The 25863-nt window shown below is 36.6% G+C and overlaps 2 protein-coding genes and 1 long non-coding RNA gene across 6 annotated transcripts in view; 2 read left to right on the top strand and 1 right to left on the bottom strand.

The window, feature by feature from the left end:
* Nucleotides 1–11776, top strand: part of plekhm3 (pleckstrin homology domain containing, family M, member 3) — a 58024-nt gene extending 46248 nt beyond the window's left edge. For all 4 annotated transcript variants that reach the window (XM_041057615.1, XM_041057617.1, XM_041057616.1 and 1 more), the window contains exon 8: nucleotides 7859–11776. In XM_041057615.1, the coding sequence (XP_040913549.1) occupies nucleotides 7859–8021 (163 nt within the window). In that variant the 3' untranslated portion in view covers nucleotides 8022–11776. The remainder of the gene's footprint in view (nucleotides 1–7858) is intronic.
* Nucleotides 11777–16477: 4701 nt separating this feature from the next.
* LOC121194654 lies at nucleotides 16478–25114 on the bottom strand. The gene is made up of 3 exons (XR_005895398.1): nucleotides 24938–25114; nucleotides 19060–19158; nucleotides 16478–16537 (listed from the first exon to the last, which is right to left on the bottom strand). It is a non-coding gene; the product is annotated as an uncharacterized LOC121194654 (long non-coding RNA).
* fzd5 (frizzled class receptor 5) lies at nucleotides 19912–24630 on the top strand. The gene has a single exon (XM_041057619.1). The coding sequence runs from the start codon at nucleotides 20722–20724 to the stop codon at nucleotides 22471–22473; it is 1752 nt and encodes a 583-aa protein (XP_040913553.1). The 5' UTR covers nucleotides 19912–20721; the 3' UTR covers nucleotides 22474–24630.
* Nucleotides 25115–25863: the final 749 nt, after the last annotated feature.

Raw genomic sequence — 25863 nt, 5'->3', positions numbered from 1 at the left:
TGGCCGAAAAAAGTTAAAAAAATTTTTGACCTCAAAATGTCGTAAAAAACGTCATAGTATAGTATGGCATTTTTTTCGGACAAAAAAAGTCAAAAGTTTTTTTGACCTCAAAATGTCATAAAAAAACGTCATAGTAAAGTATGGCGTCAAAATCGGACAAAAAAAGTCAAAATTTTTTTTGACCTCAAAATGTCGTAAAAAACGTCATAGTATAGTATGGCGTTTTTTTCGGACAAAAAAAGTCAAAAAATTTTTTGACCTCAAAATGTCGTAAAAAAGGTCATAGTATAGTATGGCGTTTTTTTCGGACAAAAAAAAGTCAAAAATTTTTTTTGACCTCAAAATGTCGTAAAAAACGTCATAGTATAGTATGGCGTTTTTTTCGGAAAAAAAAAAGTCAAAAATTTTTTTGACCTCAAAATGTCGTAAAAACGTCATAGTATAGTATGCCGATTTTTTCGGCCAAAAAAAAGTCAAAAAATTTTTTGACCTCAAAATGTAATTAAAAACGTCATAGTATAGTATGGCGTCAAAATCGGCCGAAAAAAATTAAATAATTTTTTGACCTCAAAATGTCATAAAAAACGTCATAGTATAGTATGGCGTCAAAATTGGACAAAAAAAGTCAAAATTTTTTTTGACCTCAAAATGTCGTAAAAAAGGTCATAGTATAGTATGGCGTTTTTTTCGGACAAAAAAAGTCAAAATTTTTTTTTACCTCAAAATGTCGTAAAAAACATCATAGTATAGTAAAGCGTCAAAATCGGACAAAAAAAAGTCAAAAATTTTTTTGACCTCAAAATGTCGTAAAAAACGTCATAGTATAGTATGGCGTTTTTTTTTCGGATAAAAAAGTCAAAAAAAATTTTGACCTCAAAATGTCGTAAAAAACGTCATAGTATAGTATGGCGTTTTTTTCGGACAAAAAAAGTCAAAAAAAATTTTTTACCTCAAAATTCATAAAAAACGTCATAGTATAGTATGCCGTTTTTTTCCGACAAAAAAAGTCAAAAATTTTTTTGACCTCAAAATGTTATAAAAAACGTCATAGTATAGTAAGGCGTCAAAATCGGACAAAAAAAGTCAAATTTTTTTTTGACCTCAAAATGTCGTAAAAAACGTCATAGTATAGTATGGCGTTTTTTTCGGCCAAAAAAAAGTCTAAAAAATTTTTGACCTCAAAATGTCATAAAAACGTAATAATATAGTATGGCGTTTTTTTCGGAAAAAAAAAGTCAAAACTTTTTTTGACCTCAAAATGTCGTAAAAACGTCATAGTATAGTATGCCGATTTTTTCGGCCAAAAAAAAGTCAAAAAATTTTTTGACCTCAAAATGTTATTAAAAACGTCATAGTATAGTATGGCGTCAAAATCGGCCGAAAAAAATTAAATAATTTTTTGACCTCAAAATGTCATAAAAAACGTCATAGTATAGTATGTCGCCAAAATCGGCCAAAAAAAGTCAAAATTTTTTTTGACCTCAAAATGTCGTAAAAAACGTCATAGTATAGTATAGTATGACATTTTTTTCGGACAAAAAAAGTCAAAAGTTTTTTTGACCTCAAAATGTCATAAAAAACGTCATAGTATAGTATGGCGTCAAAATTGGACAAAAAAAGTCAAAAATTTTTTTGACCTCAAAATGTCGTAAAAAAGGTCATAGTATAGTATGGCGTTTTTTTTGGACAAAAAAAGTCAAAATTTTTTTTTACCTCAAAATGTCGTAAAAAACATCATAGTATAGTAAAGCGTCAAAATCGGACAAAAAAAAGTCAAAAATTTTTTTGACCTCAAAATGTCGTAAAAAACGTCATAGTATAGTATGGCGTTTTTTTCGGACAAAAAAAGTCAAAAAATTTTTTGACCTCAAAATGTCGTAAAAAACGTCATAGTATAGTATGGCGTTTTTTTCGGACAAAAAAAGTCAAAAGTTTTTTTGACCTCAAAATGTCATAAAAACGTCATAGTATAGTATGGCGTCAAAATCGGACAAAAAAAGTCAAAATTTTTTTTGACCTCAAAATGTCGTAAAAAACGTCATAGTATAGTGAGGCGTTAAAATCGGACAAAAAAAGTCAAAAAATTTTTTGACCTCAAAATGTCATAAAAAACGTCATAGTATAGTATGTCGTCAAAATCGGACAAAAAAAGTCAAAATTTTTTTGACCTCAAAATGTCGTAAAAAACGTCATAGTATAGTATGCCGTTTTTTTCGGACAAAAAAAGTCAAATTTTTTTGACCTTAAAATGTCGTAACAAACGTCATAGTATAGTATGGCGTTTTTTTCGGACAAAAAAAGTCAAAAAATTTTTTGACCTCAAAATGTCGTAAAAAACGTCATAGTATAGTATGGCGTTTTTTTCTGACAAAAAAAAGTCAAAAATTTTTTTGACCTCAAAATGTCATAAAAAACGTAATAGTATAGTATGCCTTTTTTTTCGGCCAAAAAAAAGTCAAAAAAATTTTTGACCTCAAAATGTCATAAAAAACGTCATAGTATAGTATGGCGTTTTTTTCGGACAAAAAAAGTCAAAAAAAATTTTTACCTCAAAATGTCATAAAAAACGTCATAGTATAGTATGGCGTTGTTTTCGGACAAAAAAAGTCAATTTTTTTTTTGACCTCAAAATGTCGTAAAAAACGTCATAGTATAGTATGTCGTTTTTTTTTGGCCAAAAAAAGTCAAAATTTTTTTTGACCTCAAAATGTCGTAAAAAACGTCATAGTATAGTATGGCGTTTTTTTCGGACAAAAAAAGTCAAAAATTTTTTTGACCTCAAAATGTCATAAAAAATGTCATAGTATAGTATGGCGTTTTTTTCGGACAAAAAAAGTCAAATTTTTTTTGACCTCAAAATGTCGTAAAAAACGTCATAGTATAGTATGACGTTTTTTTTTCGGGCAAAAAAACTCAAAAAATTTTTTGACCTCAAAATGTCGTAAAAAACGTCATAGTATAGTATGTCGTAAAAATCGGCCAAAAAAAGTCAAAATTTTTTATTGACCTCAAAATGTCGTAAAAAACGTCATAGTATAGTATGTCGTTTTTTTTGGCCAAAAAAAGTCAAAATTTTTTTGACCTCAAAATGTCGTAAAAAACGTCATACTATAGTATGGCTTTTTTTCGGACAAAAAAAGTCAAAAAAATTTTTGACCTCAAAATGTCATAAAAAACATCATAGTATAGTATGGCGTTTTTTTCAGACAAAAAAAGTCAATTTTTTTTTTGACCTCAAAATGTCGTAAAAAACATAGTATAGTATGTCGTTTTTTTTGGCCAAAAAAACTCAAAATTTTTTTTGACCTCAAAATGTCGTAAAAAACGCCATATTATAGTATGGCGTTTTTGTCGGCCAAAAAAAGTCAAAATTTTTTTTTACCTCAAAATGTCGTAAAAAACGTCATAGTATAGTATGTCATCAAAATCGGCCAAAAAAAGTCAACATTTTTTTTGACCTCAAAATGTCGTAAAAACGTCATAGTATAGTATGACGTTTTTTTTCGGCCAAAAAAAGTCAAAATTTTTTTTGACCTCAAAATGTCGTAAAAAACGTCATAGTATAGTATGTCATCAAAATCGGCCAAAAAAAAGTCAAAAATTTTTTTGTCCGATTTTGACGCCTTACTATACTATGACGTTTTTTACGACATTTTGAGGTCAAAAAATTTTTTGACTTTTTTTGTCCGAAAAAAACGCCATACTATACTATGACGTTTTTAATTACATTTTGAGGTCAAAACATTTTTTGACTTTTTTTTTGGCCGAAAAAATCGGCATACTATACAATGACGTTTTTACGACATTTTGAGGTCAAAAAAAGTTTTGACTTTTTTTTTCCGAAAAAAACGCCATACTATATTATTACGTTTTTATGACATTTTGAGGTCAAAAATTTTTTAGACTTTTTTTTGGCCGAAAAAAACGCCATACTATACTATGACGTTTTTTACGACATTTTGAGGTCAAAAAAAATTTAGACTTTTTTTGTCCGATTTTGACGCCTTACTATACTATGACGTTTTTTATAACATTTTGAGGTCAAAAATTTTTTTGACTTTTTTTGTCGGAAAAAAACGGCATGCTATACTATGACTTTTTTTACGACATTTTGAGGTCAAAAAAACTTTTGACTTTTTTTGTCCGAAAAAAATGCCATACTATACTATGACGTTTTTTATGACATTTTGAGGTCAAAAATTTTTTTGACTTTTTTTTGGCCGAAAAAAAAGGCATACTATACTATTACGTTTTTTATGACATTTTGAGGTCAAAAATTTTTTAGACTTTTTTTGTCCGAAAAAAATGCCATACTATACTATGACGTTTTTTACGACATTTTGAGGTAAAAAATTTTTTTGACTTTTTTTGGCCGAAAAAAACGCCATACTATACTATGACGTTTTTTATGACATTTTGAGGTCAAAAAATTTTTTTGACTTTTTTTGTCCTAAAAAAACGGCATACTGTACTATCATGTTTTTTACGACATTTTGAGGTCAAAAAAAATTTTGACTTTTTTTGGCCGATTTTTACGACATACTATACTATGATGTTTTTTACGACATTTTGAGGTCAAAAAATTTTTTGAGTTTCTTTGGCCGAAAAAAAAGGTCATACTACACTATGACGTTTTTTACGACATTTTGAGGTCAAAAAAACTCTTGACTTTTTTTGTCCGAAAAAAACGCCATACTATAGTATGACGTTTTTTATGACATTTTGAGGTCAAAAAAAATTTTGACTTTTTTTGGCCAAAAAAAACGACATACTATACTATGACGTTTTTTACGACATTTTGAGGTCAAAAAAAAATTTGACTTTTTTTGTCCGAAAACAACGCCATACTATACTATGACGTTTTTTATGACATTTTGAGGTAAAAATTTTTTTTGACTTTTTTTGTCCGAAAAAAAACGCCATACTATACTATGACGTTTTTTATGACATTTTGAGGTCAAAAATTTTTTTGACTTTTTTTTGGCCGAAAAAAAAGGCATACTATACTATTACGTTTTTTATGACATTTTGAGGTCAAACATTTTTTAGACTTTTTTTGTCCGAAAAAAACGCCATACTATACTATGACGTTTTTTACGACATTTTGAGGTAAAAAAATTTTTGACTTTTTTTGGCCGACAAAAACGCCATACTATACTATGACGTTTTTTACGACATTTTGAGGTCAAAAAAAATTTTGAGTTTTTTTGGCCAAAAAAAACGACATACTATACTATGATGTTTTTTACGACATTTTGAGGTCAAAAAAAAAATTGACTTTTTTTGTCTGAAAAAAAAGTCAATGATGCTACTATGATGCTTTTTATGACATTTTGAGGTCAAAAAATTTTTTGACTTTTTTTGTCCGAAAAAAACGCCATACTATACTATGACGTTTTTCATGACATTTTGAGGTCAAAAAAATTTTTTGACTTTTTTTGTCCGAAAAGAACGGCATACTGTACTATCACGTTTTTTACGACATTTTGAGGTCAAAAAAAATTTTGACTTTTTTTGGCCGATTTTTACGACATACTATACTATGACGTCTTTTATGACATTTTGAGGTCAAAACATTTTTTGATTTTTTTCTACCGTAAAAAACGTCATAGTATAGTATGGCGTTTTTTTCGGTCAAAAAAAGTCAAAAAATTTTTTTACCTCAAAATGTCGTAAAAAACGTCATAGTATAGTAAGGCGTCAAAATCGGACAAAAAAAGTCAAAAAATTTTTTGACCTCAAAATGTCATAGAAAACGTCATAGTATAGTATGTCGTCAAAATCGGCCAAAAAAAGTCAAAATTTTTTTTGACCTCAAAATGTCGTAAAAAACGTCATAGTATAGTATGGCGTTTTTTTCGGACAAAAAAAGTCAAAAAATTTTTTGACCTCAAAATGTCATAAAAAGCATCATAGTATAGTATGGCGTTTTTTTCAGACAAAAAAAGTGAATTTTTTTTTTGACCTCAAAATGTCGTAAAAAACGTCATAGTATAGTATGTCGTTTTTTTTTGGCCAAAAAAACTCAAAATTTTTTTTGACCTCAAAATGTCGTAAAAAACATCATAGTATAGTATGGCGTTTTTTTCGGACAAAAAAAGTCAAAATTTTTTTTGACCTCAAAATGTCATAAAAAAACGTCATAGTATAGTATGTCTTCAAAATCGGCCAAAAAAAGTCAAAAATTTTTTTGACCTCAAAATGTCATAAAAAACGCCATAGTATAGTATGCCGTTTTTTTCGGACAAAAAAAGTAAAAAATTTTTTTTACCTCAAAATGTCGTAAAAAACATCATAGTATAGTAAGGCATCAAAATCGGACAAAAAAAGTCAAAAATTTTTTTGACCTCAAAATGTCGTAAAAAACGTCATAGTATAGTATGGCGTTTTTTTCGGACAAAAAAAGTCAAACATTTTTTTGACCTCAAAATTTCGTAAAAAACGTCTTAGTATAGTAAGGCGTCAAAATCGTCCAAAAAAAGTCAAAAAATTTTTTGACCTCAAAATGTGATAAAAAAACGTCATAGTATAGTATGTCGTCAAAATCGGCCAAAAAAACTCAAAAAATTTTTTGACCTCAAAATGTTGTAAAAAACGTCATAGTATAGTATGTCGTCAAAATCGGCCAAAAAAAGTCAAAATTTTTATTGACCTCCTAATGTCATAAAAAACGTCATAGTGTAGTATGCCGTTTTTTTCGGCCAAAAAAACTCAAAATTTTTTTTGACCTCAAAATGTCATTAAAAACGTCATAGTATAGTAAGGCGTCAAAATCGGACGAAACTTTTTTTGACTTCAAAATGTCATAAAAAAACATCATAGTATAGTAAGGCTTCAAAATAGGCCAAAGAAAGGTCATACTTTAGTATGGCCTCAAAATGTCGTTAAAATGGTCATAGTACAGTAAGGCTTCAAAATAGGCTAAAAAAGTCATACTTATTATGGCCTCAAAATGTGCCAAAAAAGGTTATAGTATATTAAGGCTTCAAAACAGGCCAAAAAATGTCTTACTTTAGTATGGCCTCACAATGTCTTAAAAATGGTCATAGTATAGTAAGGCTACAAAATAGGTCAGAAAGTTCCATACGTTAGTATGGCCTCAAAATGTCATTTAATTTAATCAACAAAACAATCTGAAAATCCGCTTGGGAGCCAAAGGAGCCGGCTCTTTTTAGTGAGCCGAGCCAAAAGAGTCAGTTCTCTACAAAGAGCCAGAATTCCTATCTCTTCTTCCACCCCTCGGGATATTTGAGATTTGAAAAACCTTGATTTGTTGCTACTACAAAGCCAGTATACTTAATTTGTGCTGATCAGATCAAGTAGCCCTTTTACTTTAATTTTATTTGGAGAGGGGTAGTCTAAAAGAAGGTTGTCCTTTGTGGGTATCTCTTGAATTGAATAAATATTGACTGTTAACAGGATTTCCTGTTTTTCTGACTTTATACTTACCTCAAGTTGCCTTTTGGGACATACATGCATCCATTCGTACATATCATACTTGCCTGTGGAGAAAATTTATCACAGCATCATTTAAAATCAACAGTAATGATAATAATAATATTTAAAAAAACAGAGTTCTGGCATCGAAATAGTATTGGTATTGCCAAATTCTGACTGAAACCTCTGCATCCACCACTCCTGTTACATCAGCTCACTTTTTTTTTAAATGTTGTCGTGCTGCCTGCATGTTTTTGTAGTTTGTCTCAGCTGTTTTATTGCTGCTTCTTGTCTCATTCTCAGATAACTGTAGATGAATTTAGTTTTTAGTTTTAGTCTCAGTGAACATTTTTGTCAGAAGTAACACTGGTGTTTGTGACACAATGACCCTTGTGGTTCTGGTCGTGTTGTGTGTTTGCAGGTGTGATGGCTGCGGCGCCGTTTTCCACGCGGAATGTCGACAGAAAGCTCAGCCGTGTCCTCGCTGTGTTCGCCGAGAACTCCACCACAAGAGGCCGTCCTCCTTCTGGTCACCTGATGACGACAGCCCCGGTTGTTTTCACCTACCCTACCAAGACACCTGAAACGCACACACAAACACACACAGAGGCACACAAAAGCAGTAATAAATTAAGGCGCTGCAAGGCCACAACTCTGGACAAAGTGCCTGTTTTTTTTCTGATTTGTGTGTTTCCAGGACAAATTCTGTGACAGTTTTGGTCAGAGGACGAGCTCGGAGAATCTTATTCATCGCCAGGTTTGTGTGTGTGTGTGTGTGTGTGTGTGTGTTTAACGCACACTCACCTGAGTCCTACTGTCAAGAGCAGGGAGAAAACCAACTGAAGAACTGCTGCACCAGGCTTTACAGACTGAACTACTTGTATTTTGTAGTCAAACGTCTTCATGTCAGAGTCATCCTCCGCCACCTTCATCCCTCCACCACATCACTACCTTCATCTGTTTTTTTATTCCAGGACGTAAACACGTAAAATCACAGCTGTTAAACGGGGGAACTTCAAACTGATAGTTGGAACGCTGCGGCGGTTTATTGTAGCCAACGTCTTCCACCTGCCAAAACGAGGAAACACTTTGTCAAAGGACAGAAAATTACAGAATAATTGGCAATCAATTAATCGTTTATCATAAAAGCAAAACATTCTCTGGTTCCAGCTTCTCAAATGTGAAGATTTGTTCCTTTTCTTTTGTTTTTGAACAAAATAAGGAAAGTGGAAACGTCACCTTGTCTTTGCTTACAGACTAAATTATTACTTGAGAAAAAACTGATTCATCTATAATGAAAATAATCATTAGTTGCACCCCTGCTCAGACTCTCACATACTGTCGCTTTCAAATGTACCTGTCAAATATTTGTAGTTTGGTTCTTTGGAGAGAACAGCAGCTGTTGTTAATTTGGATTCATGTCGGTTATGACAGTGGAATCCAATATTTAAAAAAGGGGAAACCTTAGATATTTAAAAAATAAATAAATAAATGAATAAATCGCAAAAATATCGCAAAAACATTTTTACACTTGGCTCCTAATATTCACATATTAGGAATCATGCATTAATTCACATTCTCTTCTGCTGGATTTCTCATAATTCAGCAACAATTTGTGCAACAAATGGAAACCTGTACAGAACGAAGGCTGTGGATTTTGTCCCCCATGACTTGCTTTGAATTTGCATAAAAATACATCTTTTAACGGCCAGTATGAACAGGAGGGATGATTACAGCGAGCAAAAACATACATATGGGTATGTGAGTATTGTTTTCAGATATGGAAAAATGCAAACCCACCCTAGAATCAGAGTTATTTTTTTGAGAAAAAATAGAAAACATTTTCAGATTTGTCTTGTCTTATGTCACAATACAATACACAATCTTTTATCACATCTCATTCTCTTATTTAACCTGTGGCTGTGGAATGAAAGACGTTTGTCAGCTCACAGAGTTCACTCATTTTTATCAGTGTTCCTTTGTGTAAATGTAAAAAGTAAAGAGACTTTAATTTAAAAAGGACTCTGTTACACTGTCTGAGCACATTTTCTTCTCTCTATTGGTCTAACTGTAAAATACCAGGGGCAATAATATACTGTAACTTCTCTTTCATTGTTGCCTTTTCCCTTCTCTCTTCCTCTGTGATTCTGCTCCTGCTGTGCTTTATTCATGCAGAACCTATCGAACATGATAGCAGCTTTAGCTTTTAGTATCTCTATGCAACCTAGATGGCCTTTATAACCCATTGCTTTCACGTGTAAAGGTCGGGAAACACTTTTGTTTACCTTTTTTTTTTTAAAAATTTGTTGCAGCAGCTACGTTTCCATCCACTTTTAAGGCAAATTTTACTTAGATTTGAATGAAATTTTGGAAAAATAAACAGTTAAAAGTGATTTGATCGGATTCTTGTAAAACACAAAAAAAAAACAAGGAAAATGGATTTCAGAAACGTTTTTTAAACTTAGTCTAATCATTTTGACTTTTTTATTTTCTTTCTTATTTATATTTGTTTATACTGTATGAAAATGAAATAAAATGATGAAACTTAATTTTTTTAATTTTTGTTTATTCTTTTATATTTTTTATTTTTTTATTTTATTAATTTTATTTTATCAAAAATGAAAACCTCACAGAACAGAAAGAAAGTAAACGCCTCACTTCATCTCCCTTCATCTCTTAAAGCTGCAAACTGGAATTTTATTACTGTGTCTGCAAATTCACAAAATTTATGGTTTGAGTTTCCAAAACATCAACAACAAACTTTCTGCTGGAATTTTGGGAATCGTAACAAATTCACAGACTGGAGCTTTAAAGTTCAACAGGCCATAACTTGTAATATCTTGGATGGAAATGCAGCTGCTGCTTCTCCCTTTGGCTACGTTTTCTTTTCTGATAAACTGATCTCATGTTAATTTCAGTGTTAATTCTTTGCTGTTCACTAAACTCTGAGGTTCATTCTCCTCTTTTTTTCATCTTTTTGAGCAATAAAAACTTAAACTTTTAAGGGAATTTACATGTGAATACGTTGTTGTAATCAGCGCCTGACTGGCAAACCCTAGCTACAGGTTTCTTTGGAAATACGTATTTTTGTGAAAAGCAGAGATCAGACTGACAGTTATTCATGTTTATGACGCTTGTAGACTTGTAGACTGAGACAAAAAAACAAACAGTAGTTTAAAGTATGTTTTAAAGTATGGCAGGAAAAGTGCACTGATGTGTCAGCTGAAGTAAATTTGTTTTTATTTTTACTTTGTTTTAAAGACAAACCTGCAGCCATGTCAGGTGCAGTGTTTAAGTTATTGCTGGCTGATTGTGCCTGCTGCATAAAAAAAACTAGTGAAAAGGTGAAAAGCCTTTAATGAAGTATTTTTGATATGTATTTTGTTTTTGTTTTTTTGGTTGCTGTGTTTTAAAAATCAAGCTTTTCTTTTGTTTACATTGTTTACATTTGTTTACATTGTTTATTATTTTATTTTATTTGTGCACACAGATTAGGGTTCTGCATAGGCCTAAAATGGAGCGCTGACATGGTTGAACCGGACTGATGCTCCAGTACCAGGAGTACTGCGTACTGAACTGAACACACAGTTCCAAACTGCTGAGGACAAATACTTCCTATTGCTTTACTATACTGATTTTTATTAGAGAGCATGAATTACTAATTTGTGTGCACAAATTGCCAAAAACAAACATACTCCCAATATCTGCCAGGTTGTGTAGTTTGTCTTTATGTAGCAACTGATCACTTTAAAACTTGAATTAATTTCTTTGCTTGTTTTATGCAGTTTGTCTGTTCATCCAGCCATATTTTATGCCTTTTTTTTTTAATGTTTGAACATAGTATAAAATCTCGGAATTTGTTATGTATGATATTTTCCAGCTGCAGAAAGCTGTGGTGTTTAACCTTGATGTTAAGCTCTGTTATCTTTTCATTGCAGTGACAGTGCACAGTTCTGACTAAACTTTAACTTGCAAGTTGAAATCTTTAGGCCATTTAATGACTAAAAATGATCGTCAGTGTTTTCAGGATGAGTACATTGTACTTTGTTTACAAATTATATGAGTACAGGGCAGGAAATGTTCTTTACGTTGCAGGCACATTAAGATCCTCGCAGTATGTTTTACTTGACGCGCTTGGAGAAGAATATATTGTACAGTATTTAAGCAGAATAAAGTGATTGAAACTCTTCTCTCTTTTGCACTTTTTAAGTTATTTTCTTTAAATCATTGTTTTTATTTTGGCAGACAGACTCTTATGCAAGTACAGGGAGTTGATTTTTGGGTTAATCAGCCCTTCCTCATGTCTGGTTTTGTTCAAATTTGTGCGCGAGCCACTGATGCCAATAAAGACAAACTTCTTAAAAGTGAAAGTGTTTGAATCCTGTGTGGAGCAACGTACCATATTTCTTTGGTTTACATTTCTTTTTCTTTCTTACTTTTTTTTGTAGGATTATTTTAGTTAAATAGTTGTGGAGCTAAATATACACAGTGATGTTTGCTTGCATCATTGAGCTAACAGCGCTACAAGTGGTTTTACAATACAGGTATCAGTGAACATATTGTGCATATAAGAATGGACAGTAGATAAAGGGATTATCCTGCAGGAGTGATTTGTAGTTCATATCTATGTTTGAACCTTTTTATTTTTTCACAGTACAAGATTGGGATGAACTTGAGCTGACAACAAATGCAAAGATAACAGCGCAAAATTGTAGGTGTAAGAGCAAGAGTGAACTTTTAATCTCAATTTAGCCTCAACATGGACAGGAAGTCCTACAAAGTAAAATTGGAACATCTACAATTCTGCAACACCTTGGCAAACTCCATCTACTACTCTGTTTTATCAATTGTAAAAGACCAGACACGTCATTCACATGCAGACAGAGGAAAAATCCCTACCAGAACTGAAAGAAAGCAACTTACTGACCTTAATATCCACGGTTAAAACAGGCTGGACGTGTAGCACACCCTGACGCCTCACATCAACCAGCCATGCTCGTCAAAGGTTTGAATCCATTCTGAAGCCTCTTCATTTACAGACCTGTAACAAAGGTAAACGGTCTGTTAGAATAATACCATCACTGAGGCACATGCATGTTAAAATGTCCCATGATTTGGTAACATTACAGTCTTATTGTGGTTTGGCCTATAAGAGTTTGGAACAGATGTTACACAATGAGGGATCAGTCCAAAGTTGCATAAAGGTCTTAAGGTTGCAGAGAAATGTGGTTAAATCTATATTTTTTTACATGTGATGGGACATTTTTACATTGTTGTATCAGTACTTTTACTTAATAGAGCTTCTTCCAACACTAATCATATCACACAACATCCCTCAACAAGTTTTACCAATTGTCAGGGAATTTTAGAGCCTGTTTACAGTTTTCTGATCACTTTAAGGTCTTCTTCTCGACCCACATGACAGCTAGATGAAGTCCACCTCCTGAGGAAGATGGTGTGACATGATTGAAACCTGCATGATAGCCACTGGACCTCGTGGTTCGACCGTTTTGTCGACTACTGGTTCCGAGGTCAAGAATGAACTTCCAAACGAGTTCACCTGCCTGAGTGAATATGCATATTGTCTGAGAGAGCAGGGAGCTCAGAGGCTGAATCATTTGCCTGTGATGTATGTCGAGCAGCAGGCAAATTGAAGCTGAGTGTCGACCGCGCTTAATTGTCATCGCCAATTAGTGCATTGTGGGACGCCCACAATGGATCAACTGTAGCGAGTAGAACGAAGTCCTTTGTGCTTCTCCAGTGGCCCGCGGGCCAGTCAAGACTCATTTAGGGCCCGAACAACGACGGAGCAGAAATGCCAATGAAAATGAAAACAAAAGACAGTTTAAGGAGGAAAAGAGGACGGAGGAAAGAAAAAGAGAGGAGGGAGGAGGGAGGAGGGAGGAGGAGGAGGAGGGAGGTGGACAACGGTCACAGAGGGAGGGACCGGGCCTCCGCTCTCCCTACATGAGAGGAGAGTGTATGATTTTGACACATGCACGCACGCACGCACACACACACCCCTCCCACTGGGCCCCAGTGTTCCCAGTGACCTGGTTGTTCAGAGGCTCGTTTGGCCATGTCGAAGCTTTCAGCAGATTTGAGCTGAGCAGATTGTCTGTGTGCTTTTGTCAGTGTTAAAGGGCAAATTCACTGTTTTTCTACTCAAATCCTTATTAAAATGTGTGCTTTTTTTAATCGATTGTAATTAAACAGAAAACACACAGATCAAACAGGGAATCACTGAAGTCTACAAAAAAACTGTATTAATTAGTTTTTTGGAAGTTCACAGGCAGGACCTTTAAACTACTAAGATTATGAATCCAGATTCCCCAAGCAGAACCACAACAGCCTAAAAAGTCTGACTTGCTGCCAACCAAACTCTCCATAAGCTTATGAATATTTAAGAAAAATCATAAAATTCCATGTTTTACTTGTTCATTTGGATGTGCAGTAAATTTCTGGGTCTCATTTGAAAAGATCCAAAACTTTGACAAGCATGCAAAACAAGATAATCTAAAGATTTCACTATCCAATACCATGACCATCTAATTTTTTTACATATAAATTAATAATATATATCAATTTCAAATAAATATAAATTAATTGATGAATTGTGCCACAGTTTCAGGCTTGTAATTGACTGCTGATGAAGTTTGTTTACATCAGTGTTATATAAATATACCTGCAGAGTTAAGTATAGAGGAACATGGAGGCCATACAGACTGGCTTTTAAATCAGTGGACAGAATGGTGCCGGGTTATTTCCATGGAAGAACAGACTGTATTTAAATAGAGCTGAGTTCATTTATCACCTGATGTCAGTGTAACTCCACCCCTGCTGGAAAATTTAAATGTCAAGACAATAAACTAAAACCCAAATACAACTGATAACGATAAATGATTCATGAGAGATTAAACCAATTACAATTAAACATTTGTCACTGTGTTATCAATAGAGAGGCAAATTTGTGTGTATGTGTGTGTGTGTGTGTCTGCTCAGCAGGGCAGAGGCTTTGTGCAGACACCTGTATGAGCCGATGGGGAGGAGAAATAAAGCCACAGAGGAACAGATGTTGTTCAAACAGGCTTTGACACTTAACAACTCTCAGAAACTGCATTTAGCTGTTGAGGATATTCAACATATATTTCCCTCTGGAGTTGGTGGAGACCAAAACAGAGCAAAAAAAAAAAAGCGAATAGTGGACTTATATTCACCAGGCAAACACAGACACAACTCCAAAACAATGGTAACTTTATTCTGGAACTGCTGGGTGTGTTAGCCACTTGCTGACTATTCAAGGTAATAATATGCCAGTGCTGTGTTTATAGCTTTTTTGGCCAGGAAATCAGATTTGGCAAGTTTAACATGCTCAGAAAAAAAATGGAATAACTGATACATCTGAAAGCTGTGGAACAACGACTAAATGGACATTGAGGTGACACCTGTTCTGTCCAGAGATCCTGTAGCAGCATCTGCAACTGCCCTCTGTACCGTCAGTCACATGACACTCAATCTTAAGTTTTAGCATTAGCCACCATAAACTACTGGCACAATTAAGGCCCTTTTTGCATAAAGCAATGTTTTATATGCTTCTGTATTGTGGAGTTTTGTAAAACATATGAACCAGCACATTAACTAAAGTCAGATACTCTCTCTGTAGATTATTTTATTTTCAAAGCATCTAAACCAACAACATAAGCCAAGTTGTATCTTAAAACAAAATTAACAGGATGCTGCCTCAACCTCCTCCTCATGCAGAAACTTACTGATCCCATCATTAAGTTAAAAGCCTCCTCATTCACTGCAGAGCACAGGTTTGCCACTTCAGTGTTTTCCCCCAGCATGCAACGCTGTTTTAGACTTTTTAATGTGTTTTTCCTCCTTTCCAGGAAGCCGCTGATTTCCAACCATTCAGTTTGATGTAAGAAGTCTGAGCTACACATCACCACTGCACAACCGTAACATAGATCTGACAACAAAAGCAGACGTGATGTTTGTTCACTATGACGGATCACCTCACTCCAACAAGCTTCAAGTCTCTGCATGTTGATTTGCACGCGGTGCTAACATGAAAGGGGCTGCCCCGGGGTGGGGGGTGGGGGTGAAAGAAACAACCTTCAGTGTGTTCTGTGGTAAAGTTACATAATTTGTAAGTAAACAGCCTAAAGGTGTATTCAGACTGAACACAAAGCAAAGTTTAGAGGAAGCTTGAATGCATCAAGTCAGTAGACAGATTTATCTCTCTACGTTTCCTCTGTTCAATCAACTATCTAATAAAGATCAGTGGTGGAGTACAAGCACTGTACTTGAGTACCATTTTGAGGTACTTGTACTTTATTATTTCCATTTTATGCAACTTTATACTCCTACTCCGATACTTCTCTGAGTATCAGCTGACCTCACAGGAAGTCATACTGCCATGGCTGAGAAGCTCCTGGTTGATGGCAGAAGCTCCAGAAGCATTTGGTTGGACTTCGTTGTCATCAATCTTATGTAGTTATAAGTGAGTGAGCCTATAATTTCCAGCCACTAGGGGGCAGCAGAAACGAGTTGCAACACTGACGCATCAGTTAAAGCTCACATAGTGAACTTGTTAGCAGTTATTTATTTACACATCTAGCAGTTACATAACAGCATTATCATTCATCTGGAGAGGTGTTTTAGCCATGTAATGAATGTATGTCCAATATTCACGGTCTCTTCGTTCTGTTTTTGGTCTTTACCAACTCCTACAGGAAAAGCATGAATGAAATCTCGTTCATGATAAGTACTGGGACATAAAGTGAATGACAATAAAGTTCTCTGAATCTGAAGCATTTAGTTCTTTAGCTGCTAAATGCTCTACCACCATCTCTATTATTTAACTGTTAGTTAAAGCTGGTGGTGTTCTGGTCTTCCTCAAATGGCCGTTCAAGGGTTGAAACTTGGTTTTAGGGCTGAAGTTAAAATTAGTCAAACGGTGAATATAGAAGTGCAAATTGTTCTGTGTGTGTGTGTGCGTGTGTGTTTGTGTATCCCATGGTTACCTGGCCAGCCAGGGATGCATGTCACGTCTCCTTGCGTTCTCTCTTAAGTCTTAGTCAAACAGGCCTGGCACCTGGGAAAAACACCACAAGTAATCACATTTGTGTGTATGTGTGTGTGTGTGTGTGTGTACACATAAGAGATTGATGCCATCCAGGCTTTACACATGAACTATTCGCTGTTTGCTTTCATTTATCAAAGTAACCTGAGAGGAGGTGAATCAGACGGATTGACTTGTCTTGGCTGATATGTTTAACACACACACACACACACACACACACACACACACACACACATACACACACCTTCGCCACCAAACACACACACACACAAACACACCCTATGAGACCTTTGTCCCCCAGAGAGCGTTGTAACCTTTGTCCGATGTGGGATATGGCTGCATGTGTGTGTGTTTAGAGGGAGAGAGAAAGAAAGCAGAGTCACAAGAACACAACAGATTATTTTCAGTCATTTTGATTCAGTTGTGTTTAGACAGCAATGCACTCATTCTGAATGCTCCTCAAGCTTTACCTTCCAATTTACCTTCCGTCTATTCACTTAGTCTCCACACACAAAAGTATATATTGTGGATCGGTGTTGACTGGGTGTGGAACCACAATACTTTTTTGGTACAGGCTGAAATGTGTCGTGCACTGAAAGCTGATGTCAAATGTCCAATCAGATTCGTCATCTTGTTTACATATTTAATTCAATACGTCCTGATTTAAATACAAAACTTTTGCCAACTTTAGTCTGTACTTTATTTACAGTGGTTCTTGTGCATCTGCTTGTGTTCAGAAGTCACTAGCATGTTTTTATGTTTCTCAAAATACAGAAAAAAAAAGGATTATTATGATATTGTAGCAGAAACTCAGGTATCATGTTGTGTGAAACTGTCTCTGTGACAATGTCTCTGTAAAACGGATGAAAATTTAAATAACCTTTTATATAACATCCACCGCCGACTGACTGATGTTTGACTTCACATGGCTCACCTCAATACACAACTGTCTGATTCTCAGCTGCCTTTCCTGTATATACTGCATAACATACATACATATAGATGTGTATATTTCAGAAAGAGGCCTACTGGATACAGTCAACTACAAAGTGATAAGACGCAAAGAAAGCAGCTGCCTGTCTGACAACAATGAAAGCAAATATTGCTGCTGGTTATCAGATTTTAAGTGACAGCAGCTTTCAAAAGAACTCCGCTTTAGCTTCTCATTCTGACTGCAGTGGCCTCAGAAAGTTTTGAAGCTGTTTTGTGTCTGAGTATTTGATTTAACTTTGCTATGCAGAGATGAAACTGTAGACAGTCCTGACTGTGGTGTCATGGAAAATGATTTGTTTACATCAACTAAAAGGATCCCAGGAGCTGATCATATGGTTTCTATGGTTTTATTTTAATCCATTTTTTAAAAAAAATTGTCTTCTCTGTTCAACATCTCTGCTATCATTTATGTGACCTTGCTGTTGTAAAACTTTACTCATCAGCTCTATGATAGGTCCGTGGCAGTGGCAGGCAAATATTGGCCCATCAGCCAAATCTGTCCCTCTGACAAAAATATTTGTTCCCCTGTTTGATTCCATCAGAAACCTCTCTATGACTTTTCACAAATCGACTGTAGGTAACAATATACAGTACATACAAGGCTTATTTAAATTGCGATAAATGACCTTGTATCATCGTAACAGCTGACCCCTGGTCAGGGTGTGGTATATTGTACATTTAAAAATTGTAATTTGGGTCAGAACAAATAAAACTGACTTGACCCCAGCCATGATATAGCACTGGTATAAATGACAGAGGAAGGTGAAGATCAGGATGGAGTACACTGGAGTCCTCTTGAACCTTGGCAAGAAAGCCATGTTTGAAAATAGAATATGTACAGGCTATTAATAAAGAGCTAACCATACTCATTCAACCTGGCATGTGTGTACATGAGTCTGATTATCTACACGAGGTTGCACATGTTGCATTGAATGTGTCAGTGCATCATCTGCTGTTAATGATATGTCCTGGAGTGACCTTCAGAGCAAACAGGGAACGACAAACTGACTGACCGCAGATGTTAATGACAAACCCAGATCAGAGGTCTGTCAGAAGTCTGGGACAGTGTATGTGAACAAATTGCATTTTAATGTTCCTCTATACGTGCACCTGAACATGTATGATGAAAGGACCAATTTAAGGATGAAGCTCCAAATTGGTCCTCAGGGGAACACAGTAGTAATAAGAATTTAGACTGAAAACAGAGAGACTAAAGAGAATTGGCTGTGTCAGACAAATATATTAAATGTACATATTGGGAGGGACATTAAGAATTAATAAAAATGAATAAGAATTATGGCATTGTTGAAGACAAGAACAAGGAAAGAATATTTACAAAATCAACAATAAAACTCAAGTGTGAAATACAGCCTGTGTCGTGTGTGTGTGTGTGTGTGTGTGTGTGTGTGTGTGTGTGTGTGTGTGTGTGTGTGGTCGCTGAGGTGTCAGTGGGTGGAGAGACCTTATCCATCTTCTGATACCTTCAAGCTCCCCTGGAAAGCTCCTACCTCCTAATGCAGGAAGCCATAAATACAACTCACCGATGTGTTCAAGTGCTGTTGGTGGGGAATGATCACAACGTGGACTCTGGATCAAAGCAGCTTCATGGATGGAGCTTTTAGAAATCAGGCTTCACTGAGCTACAGAATAAAGAGGAAAGAAACAAATAAGGATATCTGCATTTTCACCTTGTCTGGATTCTTAGCAAAGTGTGTTTGTTTAAAGAAAAAAAAGCTTTATCAAAAATACTTCTGCCTTCAAAAGTCAAATAAACAGCAAAATGTAATTAAGATCACTCAAAAGGGGGAATTGCTACTTCTGAGAGTGATACATTAATGTATGCAGTATGTTAGAGGCTATTATTGGTTTATCACAGATGATGCATTATTGTGCAAACAACACTTTAATGTTGTCGACAGTTGAGGTGGACCTAATTTTTACCATATGCTATAAGTTCATCTGAAAACTAGTGTTAAAACAATTTGTTGCAAAATCCATCGGGTGATTTGCAGGGGGAAAAAATTTCAATATAATACAAAATAGTGCAGCAACACAAAATTAAAATTGCTTGTGGTCTGTGATAGGGACCTGATAATTCAGTATATAAAAAAAATAACAGATTAAAAAAAATATGTTTCCAGATGTTTGTTGAGGCTTGTCTTTCATGGTAAAACTGTCGCTTTGTTTTGGTTTGCAGCATGTGGTTATAAATCTCATTATGCAGCCGCTTTTCCATAAAATGAGGTTTACTGTTTCTTATTCTGATTTTCATTTTCAAGCTCACTCATGGTGGAATAGTAACTTTTCCGACAGGCCCTGAACGCAGCAGTCCCTCAGCGTGATGAGGAGCTGCTGCAGCTTCGAAGGGACTTTATTCCGTCCTGGGGCTCAGTGCGGGCTGCAGCTGCGCACTGCTGTATTTTACAAGACCGGATAAGTTTTCACCTGGAAGGAGACTTCGGATTATTATCATGTTCCATTCCGTTTTTCTGCAGAGGCAACAAAGACGATAGTTGTGAAACTTTCTAAAGAAAAAGCAAACATGTTCCTGTAAGCTGTTTTCATAAGGAATAAACCGACCGGACAGGAGACGTCAAGTGGATTTTACGCACCGGGCTCCGTACGCAGACTTTTTTTTTTTTTTTTAATACATTTTGTTCACTTTGTAAGCTTAAATCCTGTTTTTTTTTTTTTTGCGTGTGCGATTTTTGTTGGCTCACATTTTCCTGAAACAGGTTTTACTCTTTTACCGCGAGTCTCACGATGCGACTTTTTCTGGCGTTTGCGTCCTGTCGGGAACAAACCGTGCTGGTAAAAATGTTACGGGGCCGTTAAATTTATTGGAACGTGACCACCGGAGATGAACTTTCTCCATAATGAGAGGGAGCTCTTGTGAATGATTGACAGCAGAGGCTCGCCCGGTGCTCTGTGGACCTTTATGGACAAACTGGATTTACCGCGAGCTTTGTTTTGTTTGAACCATTAAGAGGCTTAAAGGTGAATTGATTTTTCTCTCTCCTGGAGCAGAATGAAACCCTGGTGCTGATTTATCTAGCAGAGGAAGAAACTTTTCATGCAGGTTTTCGAGATGAAATTTAAATAAGCTGATTGACCCCCTTCCTTTAGTATTCCTCTTATTTTTCGTGTCTTAATGACTTTAAATTAATTATTCTAAAACTATTTTAATATTTATTATTTTATACATGGAATCAACGGTGAGGCACGCGCGGCACAGCCCGGTGTTTCCGCGGTCCCTCGTGCTGCTTTTACTGTTGTTCCGGTGTGCTGGTCTCACGTTAGGAGCCTCCAAAGATCTGGTGTGTGAGCCCATAACGGTGCCCATGTGCAGGGGCATCGGCTACAACTTGACCTACATGCCCAATCAGTTCAACCATGACACCCAGGAGGAAGTGGGGCTGGAGGTGCACCAGTTCTGGCCCCTGGTGCGGATCCGCTGCTCCCCGGACCTGCTCTTCTTCCTGTGCAGCATGTACACCCCGATCTGCCTGCCAGACTACCGCAAGCCACTGCCGCCCTGCCGCTCCGTGTGTGAACGGGCCAAACGTGGCTGCTCCCCTCTGATGAGCCAGTATGGCTTCGAGTGGCCCGAGAGGATGAGCTGTGAGCAGCTGCCCCAGCTGGGTGACGAGACCCTGTGCATGGACCAGAACAGCAGCGAGACCACCACCCTGGCCCCCCCGTTTCCTAAGCCCACTCCTAAAGGCCGGACCAGACCCCCGAGCCCCCCGCAGTGTGACAGAGAGTGTCGGTGTCGAGACCCACTGGTGCCCATCAAGAGGGAGTCCCATGCTCTGTACGGCCGGGTCCAGACTGGCCCCCTGCCCAACTGCGCCCAGCCCTGCCACCAGCCCTACTTCTCAGCCGATGAACGTGCCTTCACCAGCTTCTGGGTAGGACTCTGGTCGGTGCTGTGCTTCATCTCGACCCTGACCACTGTTGCTACGTTCCTCATTGACATGGAACGCTTCAAGTACCCAGAGAGGCCCATCATCTTCCTGGCTGCCTGCTACCTCTTCGTCTCTTTGGGTTATATCATCCGCTTGGTGGCAGGTCATGAGCGAGTGGCATGCGGTGCCAGCAGCAGTGTTGGTGGTGACCAGATGCACATCCTCTACGACACCACTGGCCCGGCTCTCTGCACTCTCGTCTTCTTGTTGGTGTATTTCTTCGGCATGGCCAGCTCCATCTGGTGGGTGGTGCTGTCCTTCACCTGGTTTCTGGCTGCGGGGATGAAGTGGGGCAGTGAGGCCATCGCAGGATACTCTCAGTATTTCCACCTTGCTGCTTGGCTTATCCCCAGCATCAAGTCCATCGTGGTCCTGGCTCTCAGCTCTGTAGATGGAGATCCTGTGGCTGGAATCTGCTACGTCGGGAACCAGAGTCTGGAGAATCTGAGGGGATTCGTACTTGCACCTCTCGTGGTTTACCTCTTCACTGGTTCACTTTTCTTACTCGCCGGCTTTGTTTCTCTCTTCCGCATCAGGAGCATCATCAAGCAAGGTGGCACTAAGACAGACAAACTGGAGCGGCTCATGATCCGCATCGGGCTCTTCACGGTGCTCTACACCGTCCCCGCCACCATCGTAGTGGCCTGTCTGGTCTACGAGCAGCACTACCGGCCTGGCTGGGAGCGAGCCTTGGCCTGCTCCTGCCTGTCCGAGCGTCAGCGCTTGGGCCTGGGTCCGGACTACGCCGTCTTCATGCTCAAGTACTTCATGTGTTTAGTGGTGGGCATCACCTCAGGGGTCTGGATTTGGTCAGGGAAAACCCTGGAGTCCTGGAGGAGGTTTGTGGCTCGGTGCTGCCCCTGCTGGCCGCAGAAAGCCACTGCTCCACCCTCCATGTACAGTGAGGCCAGTACTGCTTTAACTGGACATACAGGAACTGGGCTGACATCAGGGATCTATCATAAAGCTGCTCCATCTCATATATGAACTGACTGGCACAATGAAAAGTTTTAAAAGGACTGATGTTCATACACACACTCTGTACAGTCACCTCTCTGGACACTGGGCACAATAACACACCAGGATGTGAGTGTGGACAAACATCTGCATCTTCATTGTGCTCTGAATATCAGCTCTAGTAAAAAGGGAAAATAACTTGGATAATACAAATTTAAACTAGAGAAAATCCAATGCTGAACACTTAAGAGTCTTTTTGAAAACTGATTCAAACACTTTAAACTGCTTTTCTAAGCGATAGAGCCGAAACAGTTGACCAAACGTGACATTTCATTCACACGTGCTTCTTCCTATCTGCTTTTCCTGAGCACTGAGAGTAAAAAACATATTTATTTATGTATATATTGTAAAAATTTGCTGTAAAAAAATAATAAATTAGATGTATAGTGCGATATGTTTAGTTTGTTCCCAACCAATGCCACTGCCACAAGCAAAGTGCAAGACACCAGAGAAACAAATCTTTGATTTGAATTGTTTAAAGTTGTACATATCAGTGTTTGAGTGTGACTTTGAGAGTCTTTTTTTTTTGGTATGATTACAAACTGAAACTGTGCTTAGAAATTGTCTTTCTTTTGGTGGTTCTCACACTTGGAAATCAACTGGGACTGAAACAAAAACTAATCCAGTCATTGTAACGGATGCCTCTAAGCTCTGATGTTAGGTCACATCACATGGTCCGTTTCTGAAAAGTGAACTGGTTTTGTCCATGTGAACCAACAGACAGTGATCAGGTTAAAGCTGCAGGATGAAACTGACCTTGGACTTTACCCCCATCTGCTGGTTTACAGTGGAAGTGCTCACACCAGGGACTCTCACAGTCCCCCTAACAGATCGTGAGACCACAGACCCTCAGTTAAGTAAGATTGTGTGCCAAAACTGTTTATTAAGGCGTGAACCACAAAAAATAGCACTCACCGTGAAATCTACAATTGGGAAAGTAACTCTTATACATTATCAGTTTTTTTAAAATTATTTCTGTTTTGACAGTTCTGCTGTGGACTCACTGATACCATCTCACTGACCCCTAGAGGTCCCTGGACCTTACTTTGACAACCATTGCATTACTTTTCTTCATGTTTTCTTCTTGTCCATGATTTCATGTCACAGACTCTGAACAGAAAGATGTTAGGGTCACAGACAGACAGATTTTTGAAACAATTAGTCAACTAACTGATAAATTATCCAACACTGGAAACTGAATACCTCTTTAGTTTTGGACTGTTGGTTGGGATGAAACAAGCAAATTGTAGACATCACTTTGGGATTTGGAAAAATGTGACAAGCATTAACTGATAATGAAAATGCTCAGATTATACTCTGTAATAGTGGTGAGAGGCAAAGAATTCAAAATTGGTACCACCTTCTAAAATATGAGGCTCTGCTGTTTTTCTCTCTCTTTTTTTTTTTTTTTTAATTCAATATTGTGCCAGTTTTGGGCAAAATAAGCTGTGAGCGTCATTAATTTTGACAATTTATAGGATAAACAAACACTTTTACCAACAAATAATCATTCATTATCAGAGGAACTTTTGGAAGATGCATTTTTTCATCACAACCAACTGTTTTCACTCTTTAAAATCTGTGGTCTGATGTGCACTGATCTGTTTTTAGGGGCCTTGACAACATAATATACAGGACATAATATGTCCTGTCTTCTTCCCAAGGTCACATTTCATTCAGTGTTTCTCTTGAAAAATATACAAAACTGAAGCCTATTTAAGCTTTTTGTTTTCTGCTTTCTCCCCCACCCCTGCTGTGATGTTTTGTGATATTTTCATTCAGTGTTGTTGGCCAGTTGTGTTCTTTTTAAACTACTGTGTGTCCACATGCTAGATATTGTGTCTAATTTATTAGTCTGATTCGTGAGTGAATGTGATTGTGTGAGTGATGATGAATGCCAGTAAGTGTTGGTAAAAATTGACATTTAGGTTTGTTTAAGTGTAAATCCTACTTTCAAATCCCCTTAAAAGACATAAACATATTGTAGATTTTGATTCATATTGTGGAATTAAAACTGAGTTGATCTCGAGTTGTGTGTCTGTGTAAATCTGGCATAATATACTGTATGTGTATTGGTTTTTAATGAAGAGCACTACAGTTTTTTTTGTTCTAGTTTCAATGGCTCAAGTGTGCAAGAATAAAGATGTGTGCACCACTCTGTCAGTTTATATTTGAACTACGTTTGAATTTGTGCTCATAGTCAATCAGAAGAAAATATGTTAAATAACTTGAACTAAAAGTTGAATTTGAGGCAAAAAACACAAACTTAGCTTTAATTTAAATCTTCACATAGTTAAAGTTTAACAGTTGAGTGGGTTAAATATGACAACAAATGAAATGTAAGGAAATCAGTCTGTCTCCTGGCTGCTTTATTCTATCATTTCCCAAATGAAGGCGTTAAAGTGAACTGAAAAACCTTGCTTAAAAGTCTTACCTGTTTCACGCAGGCTCCTGTATTCCTCAAATGTGCTGTTGCTTTCTGGGCACGTGATATCACACTGGTAGTCACCTGCTCGTAGCACCGTCCTCCATGTTTACACTACTGTCTGACAGTAGCCTCACAGACCAGAATACAAGGCAACGGGACAGTCATTCGGTGACATCGGTTGTTTACTCTATAGTGAACAATAAATTGCGATTTCAGTGTCACTAACAAATCAAGTGTTGCATAGCTGTAAATTACTGAATGAATTTCAATGTTTTTGTTTATCACAAAAGATGGTCAACATATTATGGACCCTACATTTATACATTCATAATTTGCACACGAAAAAAGGCAGAAAACAATACATTTGACATACAGTGATACTGTGATTATGATTGATGTTACGATGTTTTTTCTGAGCTAGGACTGAGCGATACAGATAAAATCTTCTATCTTCATATTGCAATATCATTACATACTGCTATTTCTTTTTTCTGTGTGGTCATAACTGAATTTATCTAACGTGAGAAAAACTGAAACTAAAGCAGAGGAAGCACTTTCTCCAAAGGTCACCAGAAACATAAGCTTGTTTAGCAACTGCTTCCTAAAAAAATACAATTAGAAGGATACTGGAATTATACTAAATTCATGTTGTAATATTAAATTGAAAACTAAGTGAGTACCAAACCACTGGCACAGGACACAAACATGAAGCTACACCTGAAAATGTCATGCTGTTTTTACACACTGCTTTTATCTCATAGTCAGATTAAATGTGATGGACAAGAAGAAGCCTCTCGGTCTTGTTGCACCATCTTATTATCGATTTAGTTAGAGGAAGATGGCCTATATAAATACAACAGCTTTATCTATGTGAAACATAAATTCTGCTCTTTTCTCTTAAATATTAACGTTACATTTTATGAAAGCATATT

The sequence above is a fragment of the Toxotes jaculatrix genome, chromosome 15 (assembly GCF_017976425.1).
Source record: "Toxotes jaculatrix isolate fToxJac2 chromosome 15, fToxJac2.pri, whole genome shotgun sequence".
NCBI classification, from domain to species: Eukaryota; Metazoa; Chordata; class Actinopteri; family Toxotidae; genus Toxotes; species Toxotes jaculatrix.
The sequence above is the reverse complement of the archived record's forward strand: the minus strand, read 5'-3'. Positions and strand labels throughout refer to the sequence as shown.